Source organism: Peromyscus leucopus, chromosome 7, assembly GCF_004664715.2.
Source record: "Peromyscus leucopus breed LL Stock chromosome 7, UCI_PerLeu_2.1, whole genome shotgun sequence".
NCBI lineage: Eukaryota > Metazoa > Chordata > Mammalia > Rodentia > Cricetidae > Peromyscus > Peromyscus leucopus.
This window is the reverse complement of record NC_051069.1, coordinates 55844507-55864712: the sequence shown is the minus strand read 5'-3', so window position 1 is coordinate 55864712 and position 20206 is coordinate 55844507. Positions and strand designations below refer to the sequence as shown.

General features: G+C 47.4%; 1 protein-coding gene across 3 annotated transcripts in view; it reads right to left on the bottom strand.

Moving 5' to 3' along the window:
• Positions 1 to 20206, bottom strand: part of Piwil4 (piwi like RNA-mediated gene silencing 4) — a 35282-nt gene that overhangs the window by 6246 nt on the left and 8830 nt on the right. Inside the window, exons 4-14 of one of the 3 annotated variants that reach the window (XM_028859603.2) lie at positions 19262 to 19383; positions 17368 to 17448; positions 16483 to 16680; positions 15052 to 15163; positions 10320 to 10443; positions 9246 to 9363; positions 8092 to 8203; positions 6351 to 6535; positions 3857 to 3929; positions 1776 to 1976; positions 602 to 705 (exon numbers count right to left, since the gene is read on the bottom strand). In XM_028859603.2, the coding sequence (XP_028715436.1) occupies positions 602 to 705; positions 1776 to 1976; positions 3857 to 3929; positions 6351 to 6535; positions 8092 to 8203; positions 9246 to 9363; positions 10320 to 10443; positions 15052 to 15163; positions 16483 to 16680; positions 17368 to 17448; positions 19262 to 19383 (1430 nt within the window). Of the gene's footprint in view, positions 1 to 601; positions 706 to 1775; positions 1977 to 3856; positions 3930 to 6350; positions 6536 to 8091; positions 8204 to 9245; positions 9364 to 10319; positions 10444 to 14647; positions 14895 to 15051; positions 15164 to 16482; positions 16681 to 17367; positions 17449 to 19146; positions 19416 to 20206 lie in introns of those variants that run through there. The other 2 variants (XM_037207755.1, XM_037207756.1) reach the window with 2 other exon arrangements.

The window sequence follows — 20206 nt, the reverse complement described above, 5'->3', positions numbered from 1 at the left end:
GCAGGTCACTTGGGGCATGCCTTGGAAAGGTGTCTTTCTCTGCAGACCCAATCCCCAAGGCCTCTTTCTGCCTCCGCCTCCTGGTTGCCCTGAGGTGAGCAGCTGTGCCGAGCACAGACTCAGATGTTCAGTCTCTTCTCAGGCCCAGAGCCATGGGGCTGGGTGACGAGTGCCCGACACCTCCGCACCGGGAGCCCAGTCAGGCTTTCCTCCGGAAGAGCTGTTCTCAGACTTCTCACTCCAGCCGGAAGTGACTAACACCTTTTATCATCACTGTCCAGTCCCGACTATCTGTAACTGAGGTAACACAATGACAAACACTTCTGACAAACCGGGAGGCTTGAGTGACCTCTCTCTCTCTCTCTCTCTCTCTCTCTATATATATATATATATATAAAAATATATATATATATAGAGAGAGAGAGAGAGAGAGAGAGAGAGAGAGACAGAGAGACAGAGAGAGACAGAGAGACAGAGAGAGATTAAGATTCTCCAGGATAAGCCTCTGATAGGTTATCCAGTCCAAAGGTGTGATCCCTAAACACATATTCATATAAGCAGTCCTAAAGGGACTCAGAGGGTTAGGAGGAGTTTGAAGTACCTGGTGATCCTGGAGTTAATGCTGGCTACAAATCCGATGACCACAACATCCTTGTTGAGGGCGTCTCTACAGATATCAATACCAACCACCATCAGGGACTTCAACTGTTAAAGCAAGTTAGTCATGATTTAATGGCATGAGCATATTTCTCCCAAACAATGGCATTTAAAAAACTCTCTAGTTACCACATTATTCAAGTTAAGCTATGTGTCAAAATCAAGTTCCAGATGGGACAGATGATTAAACCAGAAACTAAAGAATGAAAGATGGAGGATTATGATAGATGCTTCACTGAGGAGCCTAACTGACCATCAGCCTCCCTGGGAGTGGACGGGGGTGAAGGTGGGCAATAAAGAAGACAATTCCTTCATCCTTGACCTGGTCACAAAGATCTGAAGATGACCCACTCCTGTCTTTCCGTCTGCTTGCTGAGGATCCTCAGCTATGCTGAGGTGGTGGACACATGCCCACATCTGCCATGGTTGAGGAGGTACGAGGGACAGGAATACTGCCCCTTCTCATTTTCCTCACTCACCAGGCATCCGGTGAGTTCCCACCACAGGTGGGCAGTCCAGATAGGAGGCTGTGTTCCCTCAGGGTGCAAGGCCACTCTGAGAGGGCGCCCTGTACTGGACACCGGTATAGGCAGCAGGCCGTGTCCCTCTGATAAAGCACACTCCACTGGACACAGGTAAAAGTAGAGGCCATGGGACAGGGTTTAAAAGGGCAGCCAGGAGAACTCAAATCAGTCCTCCCCCAGGTCTGTGACACCTGAAGAGTCTCTTCCATGACGTCCATTAACAGCTAAGCAGAAGCCCTAAGAGGAGGGGCCGTGCATCACCCCTTTGGGAATTTCTCTGCCAAGGCTTGTGTAATGCCGTAACACAGAGGGAGCTCAACCACACACATCAGAAAGAGTGGGCCACAGGTTTACATTCTCATCATATTAACAGCTAGAAACAATCTGGAGCTGACTGAAAGTCTGCAGGTCACACTCATGGACTTCTTGCATATACACACCAATTAATTATATAAGGAAACTGGGCATCTTCAGGAGATCAGAGAACCAGCCCCAGCCCCCAAGATATCAAGGAGAACTAAGATCATGTGATACTGTCTCTAATTGGACATGAAAACGACAGGTCATGAAAAAGGAAAATGGGACAGTTCTCACTGGAATCTCCACAGCCCACAGCTCGCCGCCAAGCTTGCAGGTCATCTGCATGGCAATCTTGGTGGTCACACTCATCATCATTCCTTGCTTAGTCAAGGTCCGGGTTAGCACACACTGGCTTGGGACCGGGAAGTCAGAGCTCAAATACTTTTTAATGGAGTCATAATAGTTGTTCTGATTAGAAGGCAGAATGCACATCACCTAAAAGCAAAATGACCACAGATCAAATCCAGCTACTTACACTTGTGAGCAGCTTATGGGCAACATGAAAGTACAGTTCTCCAAACACCCTGGTAGATATCTGAACATTCTCTGAACAGGTCTGGTAGAAGAGTCGAGACAAAAGCACGGATTCGCTAGATATCATCTGCCCAATGTCCCACAAAGCAAAGTAAACACGGCTGTGGATCCCTTAAGTGGCCATGGCACTGCTGATAAATGAATCTGTACCACTAGAAATGCCATTTTCCACAGCCAGCTTCTCTCCAATTGTCCCCATCACCCTGGCAAAGTCAGTTACACAGGCATTTGAGCTGCACGGACACATCCGTGATTCCTCCTCATCCTCTCTTGACCTGAATAGTCTCCTCGAATGCCCTTCTTGCATGCTCTTTCTCCAGTGGTTAGCTGGCCACCCTATGGTTCTGCAGTACAGTGGCCTTGTGTGTAGGACATCTGTACCAAGAGTAGTCAAGAGTAAAGGACACCCTGTGACGTACCCTCAAAGGGTTCCAAAACATGACAGGAACTGTCAGGAACTCTGGGTTCTGGGAAAGACCATGAGAGGTTTTGTGCATGCTTGTACTTCTCCTTACAGTTTGGCAGTCACTGAATTTAATGCTCTTAGAGTGAGAATTCTCTTCATTTAAAATACGATCCATTGAATAGTGTGTGTGTGTGTGTGTGTGTGTGTGTGTGTGTGTGTCTGTCTGTCTGTCTGTCTGTCTGTCTGTAACAGACAGAGATAACTTCAGTGGTCTGCAGGGTAACTGAACAGGCATGTGAGCAGTTGCATGGCTTAGCTGTAACGCCCAGGCATGGTAGATGAGTAAGACACACATTTTTATTGTAGGTAGAAAGCTTTCTACTAACAAAGAAACATTAACTTTCCTGGGATGTGATAAAATCATGCTTTGTCCCCAGTCTTCAAAATCAGCCACACATGCATTCAAAGCAGGAATAGGGACACATTCATGCGTCTACACACACATACACAGGCAAACACACAGTAGGCAAACAAGCACATGCACACAGACAGGCATTCATGCACACATGTGGGTGTGCATACAAGTGCACAGGCACATACACAAGGGCATGCACACATACCACGTACACATGAGCACACACACACACACACACACACACAACACACACACACACACAAGCACACGAGCACACACACACACACCAAATCAGGCAATTATAGAATATATAGACGTGAATAAGGCTTGAGAGAGCAGTAGCAGGTTATTTAGAAGTATTAGAATTGGGAAAATCAAATATTGGTTAAAAAAATACTGGCATTTCTACTTTGAGTATTTTGAGGGAAATGCCCAGTAATTTGAAAACATCATGAGACAGCGTGCTGGCTGGTTTTATGTCACCTTAGCTAAAGTCACCTGACAGAAAAGAGCCTCAATTGAGGAAATGCCTCCGAAAGATGGGGTTGTTGGAAGCCTGTCGGCACTTCCTTAATTAGTGATTGATGGGGAGAACACATCCCACTGTGGATGAGGTCACACCTGGGCTGCTGGTCCTGGGTTCTATAAGAAAGCAGGCTGAGCAAGCCAGGGGAGCAAGCCAGTGAGCAGCTCCCCTCCATGGCCTCTGCATCAGCTCCCACCTCCAGGTTCCTGCCATGTGCAAGTTCTGTCCTGACTTTCTTCAGTGATGAACAGTGATGAGGAAACATAAGCCAAACAAACCCTGTCCTCTCTAGGTTGTTTTGGTCATGGTGTCTCCTCACAGCAATGGTGACCCTGACTAAGACAGACAGTATGTTCAGAACCTTTATTAAGACTTCAGACATCAAGAAAATATGAAATTATATGTCTAAAACCCAGAACACGTTCCCCACTTACCAACTGAACATCAGGGCTGACATGCAGCTGGATGGCTCGAAGGAACGCTGCTGGGTGTTCGTCCACTTTGATGCTACATGAAAAGAGGACGCGATTGTCTTTTTAGTAATGTGATCATGGACTGTTCGAAAAGGCACAGATGGACTCTTCAACAGACTAGTCATTTTATGAAAAAAAATCCTTAGAGAAAAATGAAAACCTCTCAAATCTAATGTTGTTTCTCCAGTATATGATGTGCCAAAATACTCAACGACCATTCTGTGAGCATATTAAAATTAATATAAGTAGAAAATTTCTCAATTATACAGAATTCCCTTAATAAATAGTTTTGCTATTCAAAATTGGGTTAAACATGAACCTGTGAAATTTCAAATCTATAATGTCTGAAGCAGGACTGAGATTCCCAAAATGCTTCAGGAATCATTAATTAATGGCTGAGGTTTTTGACTAATCCACACAGATCACAAAAGGGGTGCTGGTGACAGTGTTTTCCCTTACCTAGGAACAGCATGTCTGGAGCCTGTACTTTCCAGCCCTAATCAGTCAATCAGGAGCCAGAGGCTACAGGAAGGATTCCTACATAATGCCAATCCATTCTCTACACATGAAATAAAATATCTGCCCCACCCTGACCGACGAGGTGGGAAGAGGGAGAGGGAAGAGTCTCAATGCTCAACTGCCTTTTAAAATACAGCTGCCCAGCAGGTGGCAGCCTCCTGACCACTTCCAACAGCCACCTGAAGGTCTGATTGCAAGCAGTTTCAGTAACTCAGTGGTTCGGACTTTTCCAATTCGGACACTCATACTCCAGCTCAGACATACTCCTCGTCACCAGGCAAATATTTTAGATGAAAGAGGCCAGGCATGTGACTATATCAGGCAAACGGATACTTCATAGATGAGAAAAATGGAATAAAATAAAGGCTTTCATATAAGAAAAGTCCAAAAACACATGGGCACAGACTTGCTCGCTGAACCTGTGTGACCCAAAGCCTGCTCTAGCAGTCCAGGTGTGCTGACTGGGACTTCTGCCATCCTGCTGAGAGAAACCAGAGAAGGGGACACTCGAACCTGACGATTTGTCAGCAGATTCGATGATAAGAGAATTCTAATGTGGTGTAAAATGAGACTTTGGGAAGAGCTGTGGCTTGGATGGCACACGTGCTGCTGACGTAATTAGTTGTCTGGGTGTTTAAGGAGTAACTTCCCACAAGACGTAAGAGGGAGTCTGGCTCTTGACAAGCACATCAAGGGTCAGTTTCATGGCAAAAACAGTATTTAGTTTTGAGCTTGACTGTGTGTGTGCATATGTAGGCCTAAGTCCTTTCTTCCTCATCCCTGGCAGCCAACTGAGTATCTAGTGCACGGTAGTTACTCCAAAATGCTGGAGGTATGAAAGGATGACCTTGGGTTTTTGTTTGTTTTGTCAGAAAGTTATCTAAACATTAATTATTATTTATTATTTTATTTATTTATTTATTTATTTATTTATTTATTTTGTTATTTCAAGACAGGGTTTGTCTGTGTAGTTTTGGAGCCTGTCCTGGAACTTGCTCTTTAGAGCAGGCTGGCCTCGAACTCACAGAGATCTACCTGCTTCTGCCTCCCGAGTGCTGGGATTGAAGGTGTGCACCACCACTGCCCCGCCCTAAACACAAATCTTACTGTAACTTTTTGAAGCCCTAGATCTATCAAGCCAGCCCGGAAGAACAATGTTTACTTTTTAATATCGTGTTTGCTACTAAGTTTTATCAATAACTGACCTGAAGAAAGGTTAAAGCAGAGAGGGTACCACACGGTCTTATTCAGGATGTATACCCAACTAACAGAGAAAGATTCTGAGGGAATGAGACTTGCCTACAAAACAAACTTCTACAAAGGTAGTAAAACGTATTTTAGGGTTCTTAAAGATCTACGTATTTTTGTTTTCTGTATATGAGTGTTTTGCCTGCATGTATGTCTGTGTACCACGTGGGCCAGATGCCTTAGAGTCAAGAAAAAGCTTTCGGACGCCCTGGAACTTGAGTTACATACAGTGGTGAGCTGCCACGGGAGTGCTGGGAACTGAACCCGGGCCTAGTGCTGGGAACTGAACCCGGGCCTAGTGCTGGGAACTGAGCCGTCTTCAGCCGCTACATTTTAGTTTCATCAAGCAATTAAATAAATATAAAGTCTAACTTATTATGATCATTTTTCACATTTTAAGAAATATTGCTGATGGCCTAGAGAGAAGGCTTAGAAGTTAACAGCACTCACCCTGGGTAATTCAAAACCACTTCTAAACCCCAGCTCTGGAGGGTCCGACACCTCTGCCTTTCACGGCCACTCCTATTCACGTGCCCTTACACACACATAGACATACACATAATTTTATAAAATAATTTTTTTAAAAAAGAAACACTTCTAAAATGAGTGTTGTATAGATATGCCAGGCATCATTTCCAACTTTCAAACCAAATCAATACATGAAAAAAAAAATTCACTGTATTCTCACATTTTTGGGTAGTCCACGCTAAATCCCATGGGACCTCCAACTCTCCTCAAGCAGCTCAGGAGGGCTTCAATCAAGTTCTCAGCCCTGCTGCAGCATATGATCAACCATCTGTTCAAAGGCTGAGAACTCAGAACTTTGCAATTTCGCATATCCTTGGACCAATTAGCAGCAGATGCAGGTTGGCACTGGGAGAAACCAAGATCACAGGAGGACTGAAAGAAGCTATTCAGAGTGCAATTTAAAAACATTTGTCACAGCAGAACAACTGAGAACCATAAATGAGGCACTGTTCCTCTGAAGAGGACACACGGGTTTCCCGGGAGTAGAGGCATCGGGGGTCACGCCAGGGCTGATGGGCCCTGCGCAGGCAGCCTTGGTGAGCCATGGTGCGGGTGTCTGACTGAAGACAGCCCGGTGTTCCTCCGCCTCCGATTGTCCTTTCTCGTGGGCACTCAGGCACGCAGGTGTCCCCTTTGGACAGAATGACTGCTGGCCTCTACGTTCATCGTGCTATGGTAGATTAGGCTTGCAGGAAGGGAGTCTGTTTTAATGAGAAACAGCTACACACAAGAGCTGAGAGGAAGCCAATAGTGGTTGCGCGTGTGTGTGTGTGTGTGTGTGTGTGTGTGTGTTGTGTGTGTGTCTGTGTGTGTGTCTGTGTCTGTGTGCATGTGCGTGTTTGTGTCTATGTTCAAAGGCCGGAACCCACAGGGGTGTTCAAAGCCCCAGGGGCCCCCTGCCTCTGTGTCCCAGCAGTGGGATTACAGGTGTAACTGCTGCACTTAGCTCACGTGGGTGCTGGAGACCAGAACCCAGGTCCGACAGAGCCATCACCCCAGGACCAGAGCCACTCACTCTGCAGAAGCAACGTGATACTTCTCAGTCTCTACAAACTGAGAAGAGGGAGCCGAGAGATGCTGAGGGCCAAGTGACAGACAGCAAGGACAAGGACAGCCATGGCATTTTCCACCAAGCACCGAGTTCCAGCCCCCGCCACCAGCATCAGGTACATGGCTGAGACGCAGCTCTGGGGAACCTTAACACACAAATGGAAGGGAGACTGACCCCTCTGAGTGAGCCAGGCTCACTCCAGTGTGCAGAGAGTCTGCTCACTTCCCCCGCTGCTGATGCTGTTCTGTGCAGACCATGGGCCAGGACAAAGTGCCTGCAGACCTTTAGTTCACTTGGCCCTTAGGGTCTGGCTTCAGAAAAGCATGGGTCAAGAAGCTGATGACACAGCCATCTGTAATCAAGGGCCTCTCCATTTTGATGCCCCTTTCATTTCTTCAACCAAAGCCTGATGAAGGGTGATTTCTCTCATGTCTCAGCCCACTTCTGCCCAAGCACTGTGTTGAGAGGTGAGGACTGTATGAATCGCTGATCTTCTACGTGAAACTGGACAATGCCAGCCAATTAAAGTCACTCTCTATCGGTTAGAATTTACTTGGGGAATCACGCTTGCTTGTTTGTTTTAAGTTGCCTAAGAGTGGCAGCTGGTCATAGGCAGCCGTGTGTGGCTTGCAATGGTTTGAAATAGCAAATTACAAAAATACCTGGACCATGCCCACTGGATGCCACTAAGTCCACACAAGTGAACTGACACCAAAGAGAAACTCAAAAGAAGACAAAGACAAGGCAGGGCCATTGCTAACACCTCTCACAAGCCCCTTCCGCTGGTAAGTGAGCAAACGGACACATATTCAAGCAAACACTTTCAAATGAGAAAAGAATGAGAGCTCACTGTGTGGTCCTGCAGCAGTATTTTTTCAGAAGAAACTACCCGGCCAGTCAGGGATATCTGGCTTCCAAAACGCAATCCCCAAGTCTCAAGCTCAAATCGAGCCACCTGGTTCCTGTAAACAGAATCAGTTACAATCACTGCAGTGTATGTCTGCTGGAGGTTTTTAAATATCACAGATACAACAGTAACTTGCTGAATTATTCAGGACTTATTTTCTATCTTTAGGGTTCCTGGCCCCTATTTCTCGTGATATACGTAAAATATATTTATTTTTGGCAGTTCAAAAAAATTATGTCCACCGCTGTGCCCACCGAGAACAAGAAGGGAGGGGAGGTGTGTAGCGGGGCACAGGGGTTCCAAGGCAAACCCAGCTTCACTGTATCTACCCTTCAGTAACAGATGACCTTGAGCACACTGTTACATTTTTTTCAAATGGCTTGGCTTCCTGAAAGGCAAAATGTAGATACTGTATCATGCACTTGTAAAGACTGAAAAACGGCAAGACTTGAAAATGTTTACACAGAGCAGCCTGCTACTGCCAATGAAGGTGAGATTATTCCCCAGAGGGATGATTTGGAGTTGGTATATGCAGATTTCTCCTGGGAACATTTGAATACTTTGGCTTGGGAGTGGATGGGGGAATGATAAAGGATGGGGAGAAAGGAATTCAGTTTTATCTTCTAGAAGAGACAAGGCTGCAGTACCCGTGAATGCACTGTAGGGGGCGACCTGCACTAGACTGGGCCCATTAGTGTGGGCAGGGGAGGGGCTCAGGAGCCTTCACTCCTCCTGGAGCTTTGGGCAGTCGATGGCTGCTGGGAGAGAGGGAATCTCATTCCTCAGTAGCAAGGACACTAATAAATTGTCCTTTATCACGCAATACACCCACACTTTTGTAGGCGACTCAAATTAAACGCAGCGGGGCACCAAAAAGGCATGGAAGTAGGAGGGCTTCTGGGGAAGAGGAGAGACAGGACAATCATAGGGGACTATGACCAAAACACAGTACATACGTATATATTTCATGTATATGAAAGTATTAAGGAATAAATATTTTTAACACAATAAAAATAATTTAGCTTCAGAAAATTCTCAGGCTACACCTGCTGGGAGGACCAGAGTCTTGTCTTGTCAATAGAGCACATGGCCTGTACCTCTGGATGTCATCCACAAGCCGGGCCAGCTGCTGCTGCCGTCCCACGGGACTGAGCTGAGTTTCCTCAGCCACTGCCTTCATCAGGTGGAAATCTGAGGTTGCCTGGCTGGACAGGCCTGTGAGGAGCAAGCGAAAGCCACGGAGAAAATCACAGGCAGAAGGGCTGGCCCCGCCTAGGCATGCTTCCCACTCAAATTAGTAAGACTCGCCCCCTGCGGAACGCTGCCCAGCGGAGAGGCAAGCCCCAGGAGTATTAACAGTTCCCAACAGCTGAGTGTGGTGCCACACACCTGTAATCCCAGCATTCAGGAGTTCTAGGCTCGCTTGGGCTACAAAGTCGGTTCAAGGTCAGTCTAGGTTACATAGTGAAACTGTCTCTTTTTCTTTAAAAGAAATTTGGGGCTGGAGAGATGACTTGGTTGTTAAGAGCACTTGTTGCTCTTCCAGAGGACCTAGGATCGATTCTCAGCACCCATACGGCAGCTTATAACCATATATGACTTCAATCTCAGGGGATCCAGTACCCTTTCTGACCTTCGTGGGCACCAGAAACACATGTGATGCACACAGCACAGACCAAACATTATATACATAAAATAATAAAATAGGAAAATGGGGGGGGGGGCTGGAGAGATGGCTCAGCAGTTAAGAGCACAGACTCAGGCAGGCTCTGCTATATAGTGAGAAATGACACTCAGGCGGGTTCTATATATAGATAGTGAGAACTGCTTTTTGGAAACTGGTGCATGAAGAAACTCAGGGTCATTCTGGTCTCACTCTAACAAAGTAGCCTGGTCTCCCCCCAAAAAAGTCATGTGGTTTCCTCGACCAGTAAACCTCAAAAACACAGCAAAAAAGGCAGATTGGCCTCTGGAAATTACCCAGAGATTGGTCTGGCAGCAAGTTTACGAGTAGAATGCATGATGGGAAAGAGGTTCCAGAGGGCACTTCACGCTCCGCTGGCCTCACTATTGTCTAAGCCACTTAAAGGCCCCTTGTCCCTGTTATGCGAACACTCTGGCATTCAGCTAACGTAAGGGGAGGCCAGTGGAGCTCTACACACAAACCTTACCTGTGAGAAAGCAGAGCTCCGGGATCAGGTGGACCATCTGAGGCTCCGTGTTATCAGTCCTCTTTCTTTTCAGCAGACTAACAAGCACTGGCTGATTTAGGTCAGATAAAGTGATATTGTACTGCTATAAAATACAAGATTAATGAGGGGACAGCAAATGTGGACACAGAGCAGAGGAGCATCCTTGGTTACAAGCCACGCACAAACCCCAAGCGAGTCACTGAGTAAATCTTTTTACCACTCCTTACAACTTTCTTTCCAGGACTCATCTTTTCTATCTTTAATTATCTTTCATTTTTAATTACATTTTAACCTAGTGTAGTGTGTTATATGCGTGTGTCAATGCATTTATGTTATGACACAACTGTGTACTCTGGTGTGTCCCCGTCCGTCCCCCCGCCCTGGGTTTCTTCCAGATTCCGAACAGCCTTCAGCTGTCTGTACACACACTATGATTGAAGCATTTGCCCCATGGTTCTAGCCACCTAAGTTCACCTTAACAATGTCCACATACAAGTTGCAGGCCAAGGTTATACTGTACTCAGTTTCCCAAAAGAACACGAGGGTCTTTGATACCCAGGATGGTACTGTGCAGCTGGGAAAGAGACACAGCTCAGAACTGACGGGGGAATTCGATACCCAGCTCTTGTGTGCACCTGTCTTCTATGAAATGGGGGCACCAGCAGTTCGCAGGGGAACCACTCAGCCGGTGTGTGGTTTAAGATGAGTCCTCAGCAGCTGTCTGGTTAACACTCCTCTCTCCCCTTCCTAAACGTGAAGTTCACCTTGCCAAAAGTTCATTTCCAAAGGCAAATCATAACTAATAGTAACTTCCAGTGTAACTAAGGACAGGACTAGAATTATAAAATTATAATCTATAAAATACCTAGGAATTATGTTTTATTGGCCACCATGGTAACTATGAGCATTCTATGCAAACTTTTCTCTAGTCCAATAAGGACTTTTATTCTTTAAAATGAAGACCAATTCAGGAATGTAGGGTTACAGTTGTGAGCACAGCAGATACCGAGGGAAACTGTTCAGAGAAACCTTTCTCAAGAGTCTATACAAAACTTCATTAATGGATTCAGTATAGGTTGCTGGAACACTTTCTTCCTCTAAGGAACTGAGCTGGACACAGACATGGGAGAGAAACAGTCCTCTGTTAACCATATTCTCTACACAGCAAAGCTGCACACATAACAAACCACGCCCATGGGGACACACCCTGCACGGGCCCTCAAAATGAGTTCCCAAGGGCTCCACAGCTGGAGAGCTGGGATATAACCCACAGGGCTTGAGCTGGGACGTCAGGGGAGCTTCATGAGGCAGAGTCCAAGAACAGAACAGTCAAGAGTAATAGACCCTACAGACCAGCTCTGCTAGACCTGGGCTAGCTGGGAAGAGGGTCCTCTACTCATGGCACAGGCCAAGCATTCCTGAAGCAGCTGTCCAAAGGTAGATTTTTACCTTCTCCCTGGACCCAATTGTCTAAGAATTTTCAAGTATTTTCCATAAGATAATGTTTTCCACTCTGAAAATAATAGAAATTTAGCATGCATTTCCTAGTTCAGAAAGTAAGACATTTTGAAATCTGACGTGATTGTGTTTCCTTTCCTCCATAACGTCACAAAGCAAGCCAATTCACCACAAAAAAGGAATGGGTCTTTTCATGGTGCCCTTTTTAGAAAATGACAGCTCCTAAAATACATTTGTTCAAAAAAGTACCAATTCACTGGTGTGGTACAGAAACCCAACCATCTAACCAAGTACGGGTTTAATGCGCACACTCAGAGCACATATTATGTACAAGATGCCTTACTGAGCCACCAGGACTCCAAGGCACCTCTGCTCTAAAGAAAATGTGCCCAGAAGCAGTGTGATACACTGGAGCTTGCTCGCCTTCTGTGTGAGTAACAGAAAGTCAAGTCAGAAAGCTGGTCACAGACTAGGCAACACTTGATCCTGAAGCTACAGTCTGACCTAGTGATAGAAGAGAAAGGTACAGCGTGGCTTCATGCAGGGATCTCGGGCACATGCACAGGGCCTGGGCCGTTCGTGACGAGCATGTAGACAGGGATACAGCAGGATGGATGAGTCGGAGGGAGGGGGGATGCCGAGGGAGATGAGGCTAAAAGGTGGGATGGGCCAAGCTGTGATTCTAGAGATGAGGAAGAGGAGGGTGGCAAGGGTCTCCACCACCTGCCTGTGAGTACAGTGTGCAGCATTAGGCTGAAGGCACCGGACGCACTACTGCCATGCTAACTGCTCACACTACACCGTGAAGGGAGATACGACTCCCTAACAGGCAGCTTTCGGTCCCTCACTGAGCTCTGAGTGTAGGACTTTGCCTAAGTTACACAGTTAGAACCATACCATGCCCTTGTCACTTTGAGGAGGCTTATGTCCTTAACCACATGCCTGGGCAACATTTACAGAAAGCTCCTCTCCAGTGGCAGAGACAGTGAGGAGACAGGGACGCAAGGAGACCACAGGACTGACCACATCCCCTACCCAATGGGGCCCTACACCGACCGGACAGTGGACTAGCCAGGGAGGCGTGCCAGAGAGAATGCCACGGTAAAGGTGGAGGAGAGCTCATCAGGGTGGCTGCTCAGTGAGGGGGTGAGGGCGAAGAGGAGGAGGAAGAAAGCAGAAACATTTCCAGCTGAGATGCACCATCCTAAGAAGGAATGGGGGCGTAAAGATGTCCAACTGAGACCGCCGGCCGCCGCAGGACATTCAGGCGTGTGCAATGCAGAAGTGGAGGAAGGCCCAGTTACTGGAGCAGATTCAAACTACAGTGGAGGGAGCAGGCCGGCAGGAGCCACAGCGAATGACAAGAAAAGGAAGCAAACCATGTCAAAAGAGACCGACAGAAATCAACCTGAAACTCGGGAGAGCCACAGAGGAGAGCCATGGAGGATGTGACCAAGCGGTCAGGTCAGACAGTAGGCGTGGTCACGGAGGTCTAATGTCATTGTGATACACAACACAGTATTGTTCATTGTAGTCAGCCTCCCCCTTCAGGGTGGAATGCCAGCATGCATTCCTCCTGCCTGACTGGCTTTCTCCACCAGCCAGTCTCTCTCACCTCCCTCCACTCTGCCCTCCCTGGCTTCCGGCAACCCCCGTTGCACCAGCTAAGCCAAGGAGCCCACCCGTTTCAGATGCCAGAGGAAAGCCGTGCAGTGGTGTCTTCCTGTGCCTTGCTTCTTTCATGTAACACAATGATTTCAGGGACACAATGGATCAGTGTCCCACATATACTATCTACCCATGAAAAAAATTACTGATAAGTAAGGTGGAAAAAGCCACTGAAAGCCACTTAGGCTGAGAAAGGTTGAGTGATTTAGACCCTGACGGTGCTATTTCTGTAGTGACAAAGCCAGATGCCTGACCAGTGACATTTCCGGGAGGGAGAACTACAGAGGACATGGAACCACCACAGCGGGTCTCCAAACGTGGCTAAGGAGGAAAAGAGCCTTTCCCAGAGATGGGTGAGGATCAAGTCAGCTTTCTGTTTTTCAATTCCGCTGTGAGATTTAAATGATTACAGAGAAAGCACCTCTTCCGGAAGCCTAGAAAGGGCAACAGAATTGCAAATGAACACGAGCTTCCGCAGGCGGCAAGAGACTCCACCAGCTCTTGAGTGTCTGCTATGGGATAGGAACTCTGCTGACAACATAAGGTGCCCAAAAATAGTTCAAAGCGTGCCTTGAGGAGAGATTCCAGGGGAGGGGGCAGGCCTGCCCCCAGCAGTGATGCTGAGTTCAGGGATAGCAAGCCTCCCGGACCAGCACCACACACTCCCAAGGAGACAAGGTGCCTGGCTGAGAACTGAAGGTTGGTCAGTGCTTGTCTGGCTTATCTGAGAAGAAGAAGCGATGTACATGAACATGCATGCACAGGGGGGAGACTGAGTCACGAGCCACAAAAGGCCAATGCTCCCACACCCAGAATGGTTTGGGAGATGGGGGGGGGGGGAGGCAGACAGAGAGACAGACACAGACAGAGAGAGAGACAGAGATAGACAGAGAGACAGAAAGAGACACAGAGACAGAGAGAGAGAGAGCAGAGAGAGAGTGTGTGTGTGAGCATGTAGTGGCCAGATCAAACTCCACAAGGACTCTTACAACTGACTCCTAAGGAAGGAGAGCCATGGAAACATCAAAGCTTGGGTGTAACATGATCAGATACGATTTTAAGGCCGATTACTACAGGAAGAAAGAATATAGGAGGCAGGGCGGGGGTCCTAGCCAAGCCAGAGACAATGAGGGTAGAGAAGAAACAAGTGAGAGAATGAGTTATGTGGGAGGTAGACTCACCGTGACAGTTCAGGGAATTTTCTGGAAGGAATAGTGTTGTGGTCAACTTTTGTAAAATGTTCCCTACAGACTCCTGCATTTGAACATCTGATATCTAGCTGGAAGCGTCATTTTAGAAGGTTGTGGAAGCTTTGGGAGGTGAGGCTGATGAAATGGGTCACTGGAGGGTGGAGGGGGGAACCTGGAGGCAACATCTGGTTCATTCTGCAGTATGACCAGCCAGCTTCCTGACCCTGCTCCCACTTCCTCCTCACCATGGTGAAATGATCCCCTGGAACTGTAAACCAGAAGAAACCAGTCTCCCCTTCAATTGCTCCTTGTTAGAAAGGTCACAACCACAAGAGAAGTAACTAAACAGGGAGCACTGTCTCTAGGCTAAGGAAGGAGACAGGAACCACGCCTACCTGCTTGTAGTAATCCACGTATGTGATCTCGGAGCCGTCCCGCTTATGAAAGGCATGTGTAGGCTTCACAGACCAGTCAATGTCGTCGATACGGTATGTCTTGTTGTTGTATCTGGTAAATTTGAGACACTCTGAAAACACTTTGCCAAATCACCTTAGGTACATGGCTACCACACCACAATCTTGAGTTAACTCCAAATACAAGGTCCACTCCTGAGATTATGGGAGACACTGCTATAAACATAGTCACACCCCTGTGCCACACAATCAGCTCTTAACTGAGAAGAGTGTGAATTCTTCAGATCTCTGCATCCCAGCTGATGGACTCAGCAAGACACAGCCCACAGTGTTTGTCTCACTGACAGAGCCTAGCTCAAGGTACGTCATTCTTAAATGTCCCTATGGTGAAATTCCATTCAGCTTCCCTGCCCTCCTCTGGTGTCATAGATCAGCTCCCAGGTAGTCCTCATGATAAAAAAAAATACCAATCCATCTGGCCAATCACACAATTCTGGAATCCTGTTCATCTCTCATGTCGGACAGATCCTCAGCAAAACAAGAACCAGCGGGCCAGGCCGTTCCAAGTTCTTTTTGCTCTTTCAGCAGTATGGATCTCCTGTGGCCTGGCCTGCAGCAGAGACCTCCAAGGCAGGTTTCCCTGAGCGCCACATACCTTACAAGGTGTCTCTAAAAGAGTGTGGCAAGCTAAAGCATCAAAATACACACGGGAGGGCAGTGCCTGTGCCTGGGAAGGTTCACCTTCACCTAGGCTCAGCTAGACCACCCTTCTGTTGCTCAGCCCAGGAGACCAGCGCTGAGATCAAAGTCCAGACCAGTCTAGTCACTGGGATGGTCCAGAAGGGAAATCAGTCTTTCACAGGCTATTGAGAACCCAGGAAGACTCCTAGCCTGTCGATGTTTGATTTGGCTCATTGTTCATTAAGGGTAAACTACATTGATAGACCTAGGAACTTACAAAGGGGTGAAGTACACCCTTTGTCTAAAAGGCCTCATAATCTCGGGGTGCGGCCGGGGAGCGAGCACACACTCTGTCTTGTAACACAACACAATGACCATGAAGAGGCGACCTGAGCAAAGCACTCCAGGGAGTGGCTGGTTCTCAGAGGGGGGATGGGGCCGCCAGGGGCTCCAGAGCTGGGTGTGGGGAGATCTGAGTGGTGGGGAAGCCGACACTGGGAACCAGGCAGAGGTCCTGGAGCAACACAGTGCAGGCAGCTGAGGGCCGGTGGAAGATGAAGACGGCAAGAGAAAACACAGAGCCAGCCATGTTGACTTGGGGCGGTCCAGAAATCGGAAGTGACTTCAGGAACACACAGGCCTTCCCCAGGGGCGAGCCAACCAACAACCCCACCTCCTGTCCCCAGAACTCTGGCCAGTGTGACTAGGTAGCAGTCAGGGGCCAGCCCTTACCGGGTAAGGACAATGAGTCCCACCAGCTCTTTCTGGCATGTCTCAGTGAAGTGGGACGTGCCGGTTCTGAAGCAGAGATCAGTCATGAATTCCAGAACAGTCTCATTTCGGAGGACTTTGTAGCTCACGTCAGCATTGAACAGGAGTCTGCTTTCAAACTGGGACACAGAAATGGCAAACCCAGGCCACAGGGACAATCTTCAGAAACAGATAAAAAACAACAAACACAGTACTTGATATTTAAAACATACTACCAGGAAAACCTGTAACGACGCTGACACTGTGAGTTTTCATTCTAACTCTCTGGAGGTCACGGCTTTTTTGTTTTGTTTTTTCCTTTTGTGCCATTTATTCCAGTTACTGACTGAAAGTGCTAGCTTTTTCCAGCTGGGGTTTCTTCAAACACAGATTTAGGATAAAACAACTGTGAATAAAAATTCCAAACCGAGCCCTCGCACTTCAGACCCCACATTTCTGGTAGGGGCTGTTCCGGGTGTTGCAGAGTGCTCCCCAGAACCTCCGTCAGCTGCTCCGGCTACGCTAACTTCCTTTCAGAGAGGGCACAGGATGCCAGATGGATTTCAAAATGAAACGTTCTGCTTTTGTTGCTGGCTGCCCACAGAAAACTGAGTTCCGAGTCCCTTCTAGAAGTTATGACTTAGCACACTAACCAAAGAACAAACACTTCTGGCTTCACATCTGGGTTCACTAGTCCCCCCAACAAACAAAACATGAAAGAACACTTGAAAATTCCAAAAGCTCATTGCATTCCATATTCCAGACACGTGACACCTCACGCGAGGCAGAGCAGCAGGGTACTGGTGCAAAAATTATGCCACTTGAATCTTGACATCTCACAGGAACAGAAAACATGAAGAAACCTACTTGTACTGGGGAATCTCCACTGGTTCCGAAGGCTTGTAGAAGTTCCGTCCAATTTGGTACATTCTCAACTTTTTAAAGATCCTGGAAGTATAGTTTTGGAATCTTAGGTAAATATTCATCACAGTGTTTAATTCAACTTTTGGGGGCTGGGGAGACAGTTCAGTGAATAAGCTGTTTGTTACAGGAGCATAAAAGGCTGAGTCTGGAACTCCAGAAGCCATGGAAAGCAGGACAGAGCTATAATCCCAGTCCTCCTGTGGTGGTGGGAGGCAGCCACGGAGAATCCTCCAAAGTTCACGTGCAGCTAGCTTGGTGTAAGCAGCAGCGAATAAGAATGAGAACTTATCTCATACAAGGAGGATGAGGACCAACAGAGGAGACTGACCTTTGACCTCCACACACACAGAGACATGTGCCCCCCACACGTACGTACGTACATACGTACGTACACACACACACACACACACACACACACCACTAGAACAAACACTAAATATACTTGAGTATATATTTGTAAGAACTATAATTCCATAGTTTAAAAAGATATAGCTGACATTTTTATTTTATTTTTGTTTTTTCAAGACAGGGTTTCTCTGTGTAGCTTTGTGCCTTTCCTGGAACTCACTCTGTAGCCCAGGCTGGCCTCAAACTCAGATATCTGCTTGCCTCTGCTTCCCAAGTGCTGGGATTAAAGGCATGTGCCACCACCACCTGGTTTAGTTGACATTTTTATACACTTAACTACAATAATATAATCAATTCTGTGTAATTGTAATTCTAGATGACTATAACATGAAGTCATGCCATGTACTGGGCCCTCTGACCCTCCCTGTTTTGAAAGGAAGAGGCTGCTTTTGACTAGCCACTCAAGTTCCCTGGTGTCCCACATCATTGTGACACTATCTTCGGCAACTATCTATCCTGGTTATCTCTGGGAAGGAGTGATGGTGTCCAGTGCATGGGGAAATGTAAGCAGCTTTGAGTCAGAACACAAGAGGGCCCTCTGGTGACTTGGCTGCTAATGTCACAGAGGCCAGTCTCCCACATGTAAAGTCAGGGTGTGTGTAACAGTGCGCAACGAACAACATGATGAAACACACTGGAAAACATCTTCCACGTGTCAGCTGGTGGAGCGTGGTCCTCCCTCCAGGGCACGGAGGGTCAAAGAGACCAGACAAGGCATTTGACGAACTCTAGGAAGTGGTATGTTGGATACAGAGGAAGTTACTTATGGGCCCAGATATTCTGGAAAGCCCCAAACTTCCTGACCTCCTCCCCCTCAGTCTCTGGTTGAATAGAAGTTGGCATCTCTATGACAGAGTCACAAACACAGCATTCTGACACACGCACGTAGGGCTGTGTGGATCCTGGCACACACACGGTGCTGTATGGAGGGGGTTATGCATTGGTCACATCCCTTCATCCCCGAGGTAACTGTGGATCACATGACCCTCACTCCATTCTAAGGACTGTCGAAAGCTTACATACAACCACTCCTCTTTCCCAACACCTCATGCTGTGAAGAAAGATCTGGCTTGGGATGGAGCCAGGGCAGAACACAGCCAGTGATGGCCTCCTATGTCCAAACCAGCCAGCTAGAGGAGAAACAAATCCCCCACCTGGCCATCCTACTCAGTGAACTTGAGTCTGGGGTCAGAGTGCGGCAGCACACAGGGAATGTAGGAAAGGCTAAAAGCAACAAGGCCTAACCTTGGGATAAGGCTGAGTAAAGAGGGTTTGGGCCAAAGAGTGGCTGAGATGGATCGTGTGCCATCTTACCGCCAGAGCAGATCAGCGTCCTTGAAAACTCATCCCAGGGCTGCTGCTGGTCCACTCCCCACGCAGCGCGGACGCATGCATACCCAGGCTGTGTGCCGAAAGGTCAACGACTTACTTTCTGAAGATGACGTTGAGGAACTGAATGCACACTGGGGAGCTTGCGGACAGCTGGCTCGTCAGAGTGAGCGTCATCGTGACAGTCTCACCTCTCCTGGTCTCGCTTGTCAGTTCTGTGACCTGGGAAAAGGGGGAGGTGAAGGCACAGTTCATCCTCAAGTGTCCGGAACGCAGACACGAGTTTAAAAAGCAGTCACACGCGAACAACAATGGAGCTGGGGGAGATGGTGTGTGGAATAACCCGATCCCCATCCGGGGATCAAATTACTTTAAAAGCCTGATAAAGACATTCCCTCAAGAAAATCCATGTGTGTACATATAGAGAAGCAATGTACATTATCTTTAGGAGGTAGCAGACTGCCTGGCCCCTTCCAAGTTCATGAATTCCTGAGAAATTCCTCAAAAGGCTTATTCACAAAGCAGGAAAGTGGGAGAGAGGAAATCCTTCAAGGAAAAGGGCCAGACAGGAGGGTGAGGAAGATGAGGGGAGCAGAGAAAATGTGGGAGCTAGGATGGGAAATTTCATTCTATTAATAAAATTTTGCAAAGGGCTGGTGAAAGCCTTAGAGCTCCCCTAAGATGAAGCTGCTTTAGCAACATAAGGACCACAGGGCGAGGCTCTGTATCAGCTCCTCAACTAAAGAAAAGCCTAAGTCACCAAGGGCTGGAGAGATGGCTCCTCCTTCTTGCAGAGGACCAGAGTTTGTTCTTAGCATCCACACTGGGCTGCCACTGCTGCTGTAAGTCCAGCTCCACAGGATCTCATGCCCTCTTCTGCACTGAAGACACTTACATGTGCGCGCGCACACACACACACCCCACATATAATTAAAAAATAAAAATAACTCTTTAAACAGCTACAAAATAAAACCTCTAAGCTATGCAAAGCTCAGTACAGGATTTTTAAATACAAACATTTACACATCAGTCAATAAATGTCAAT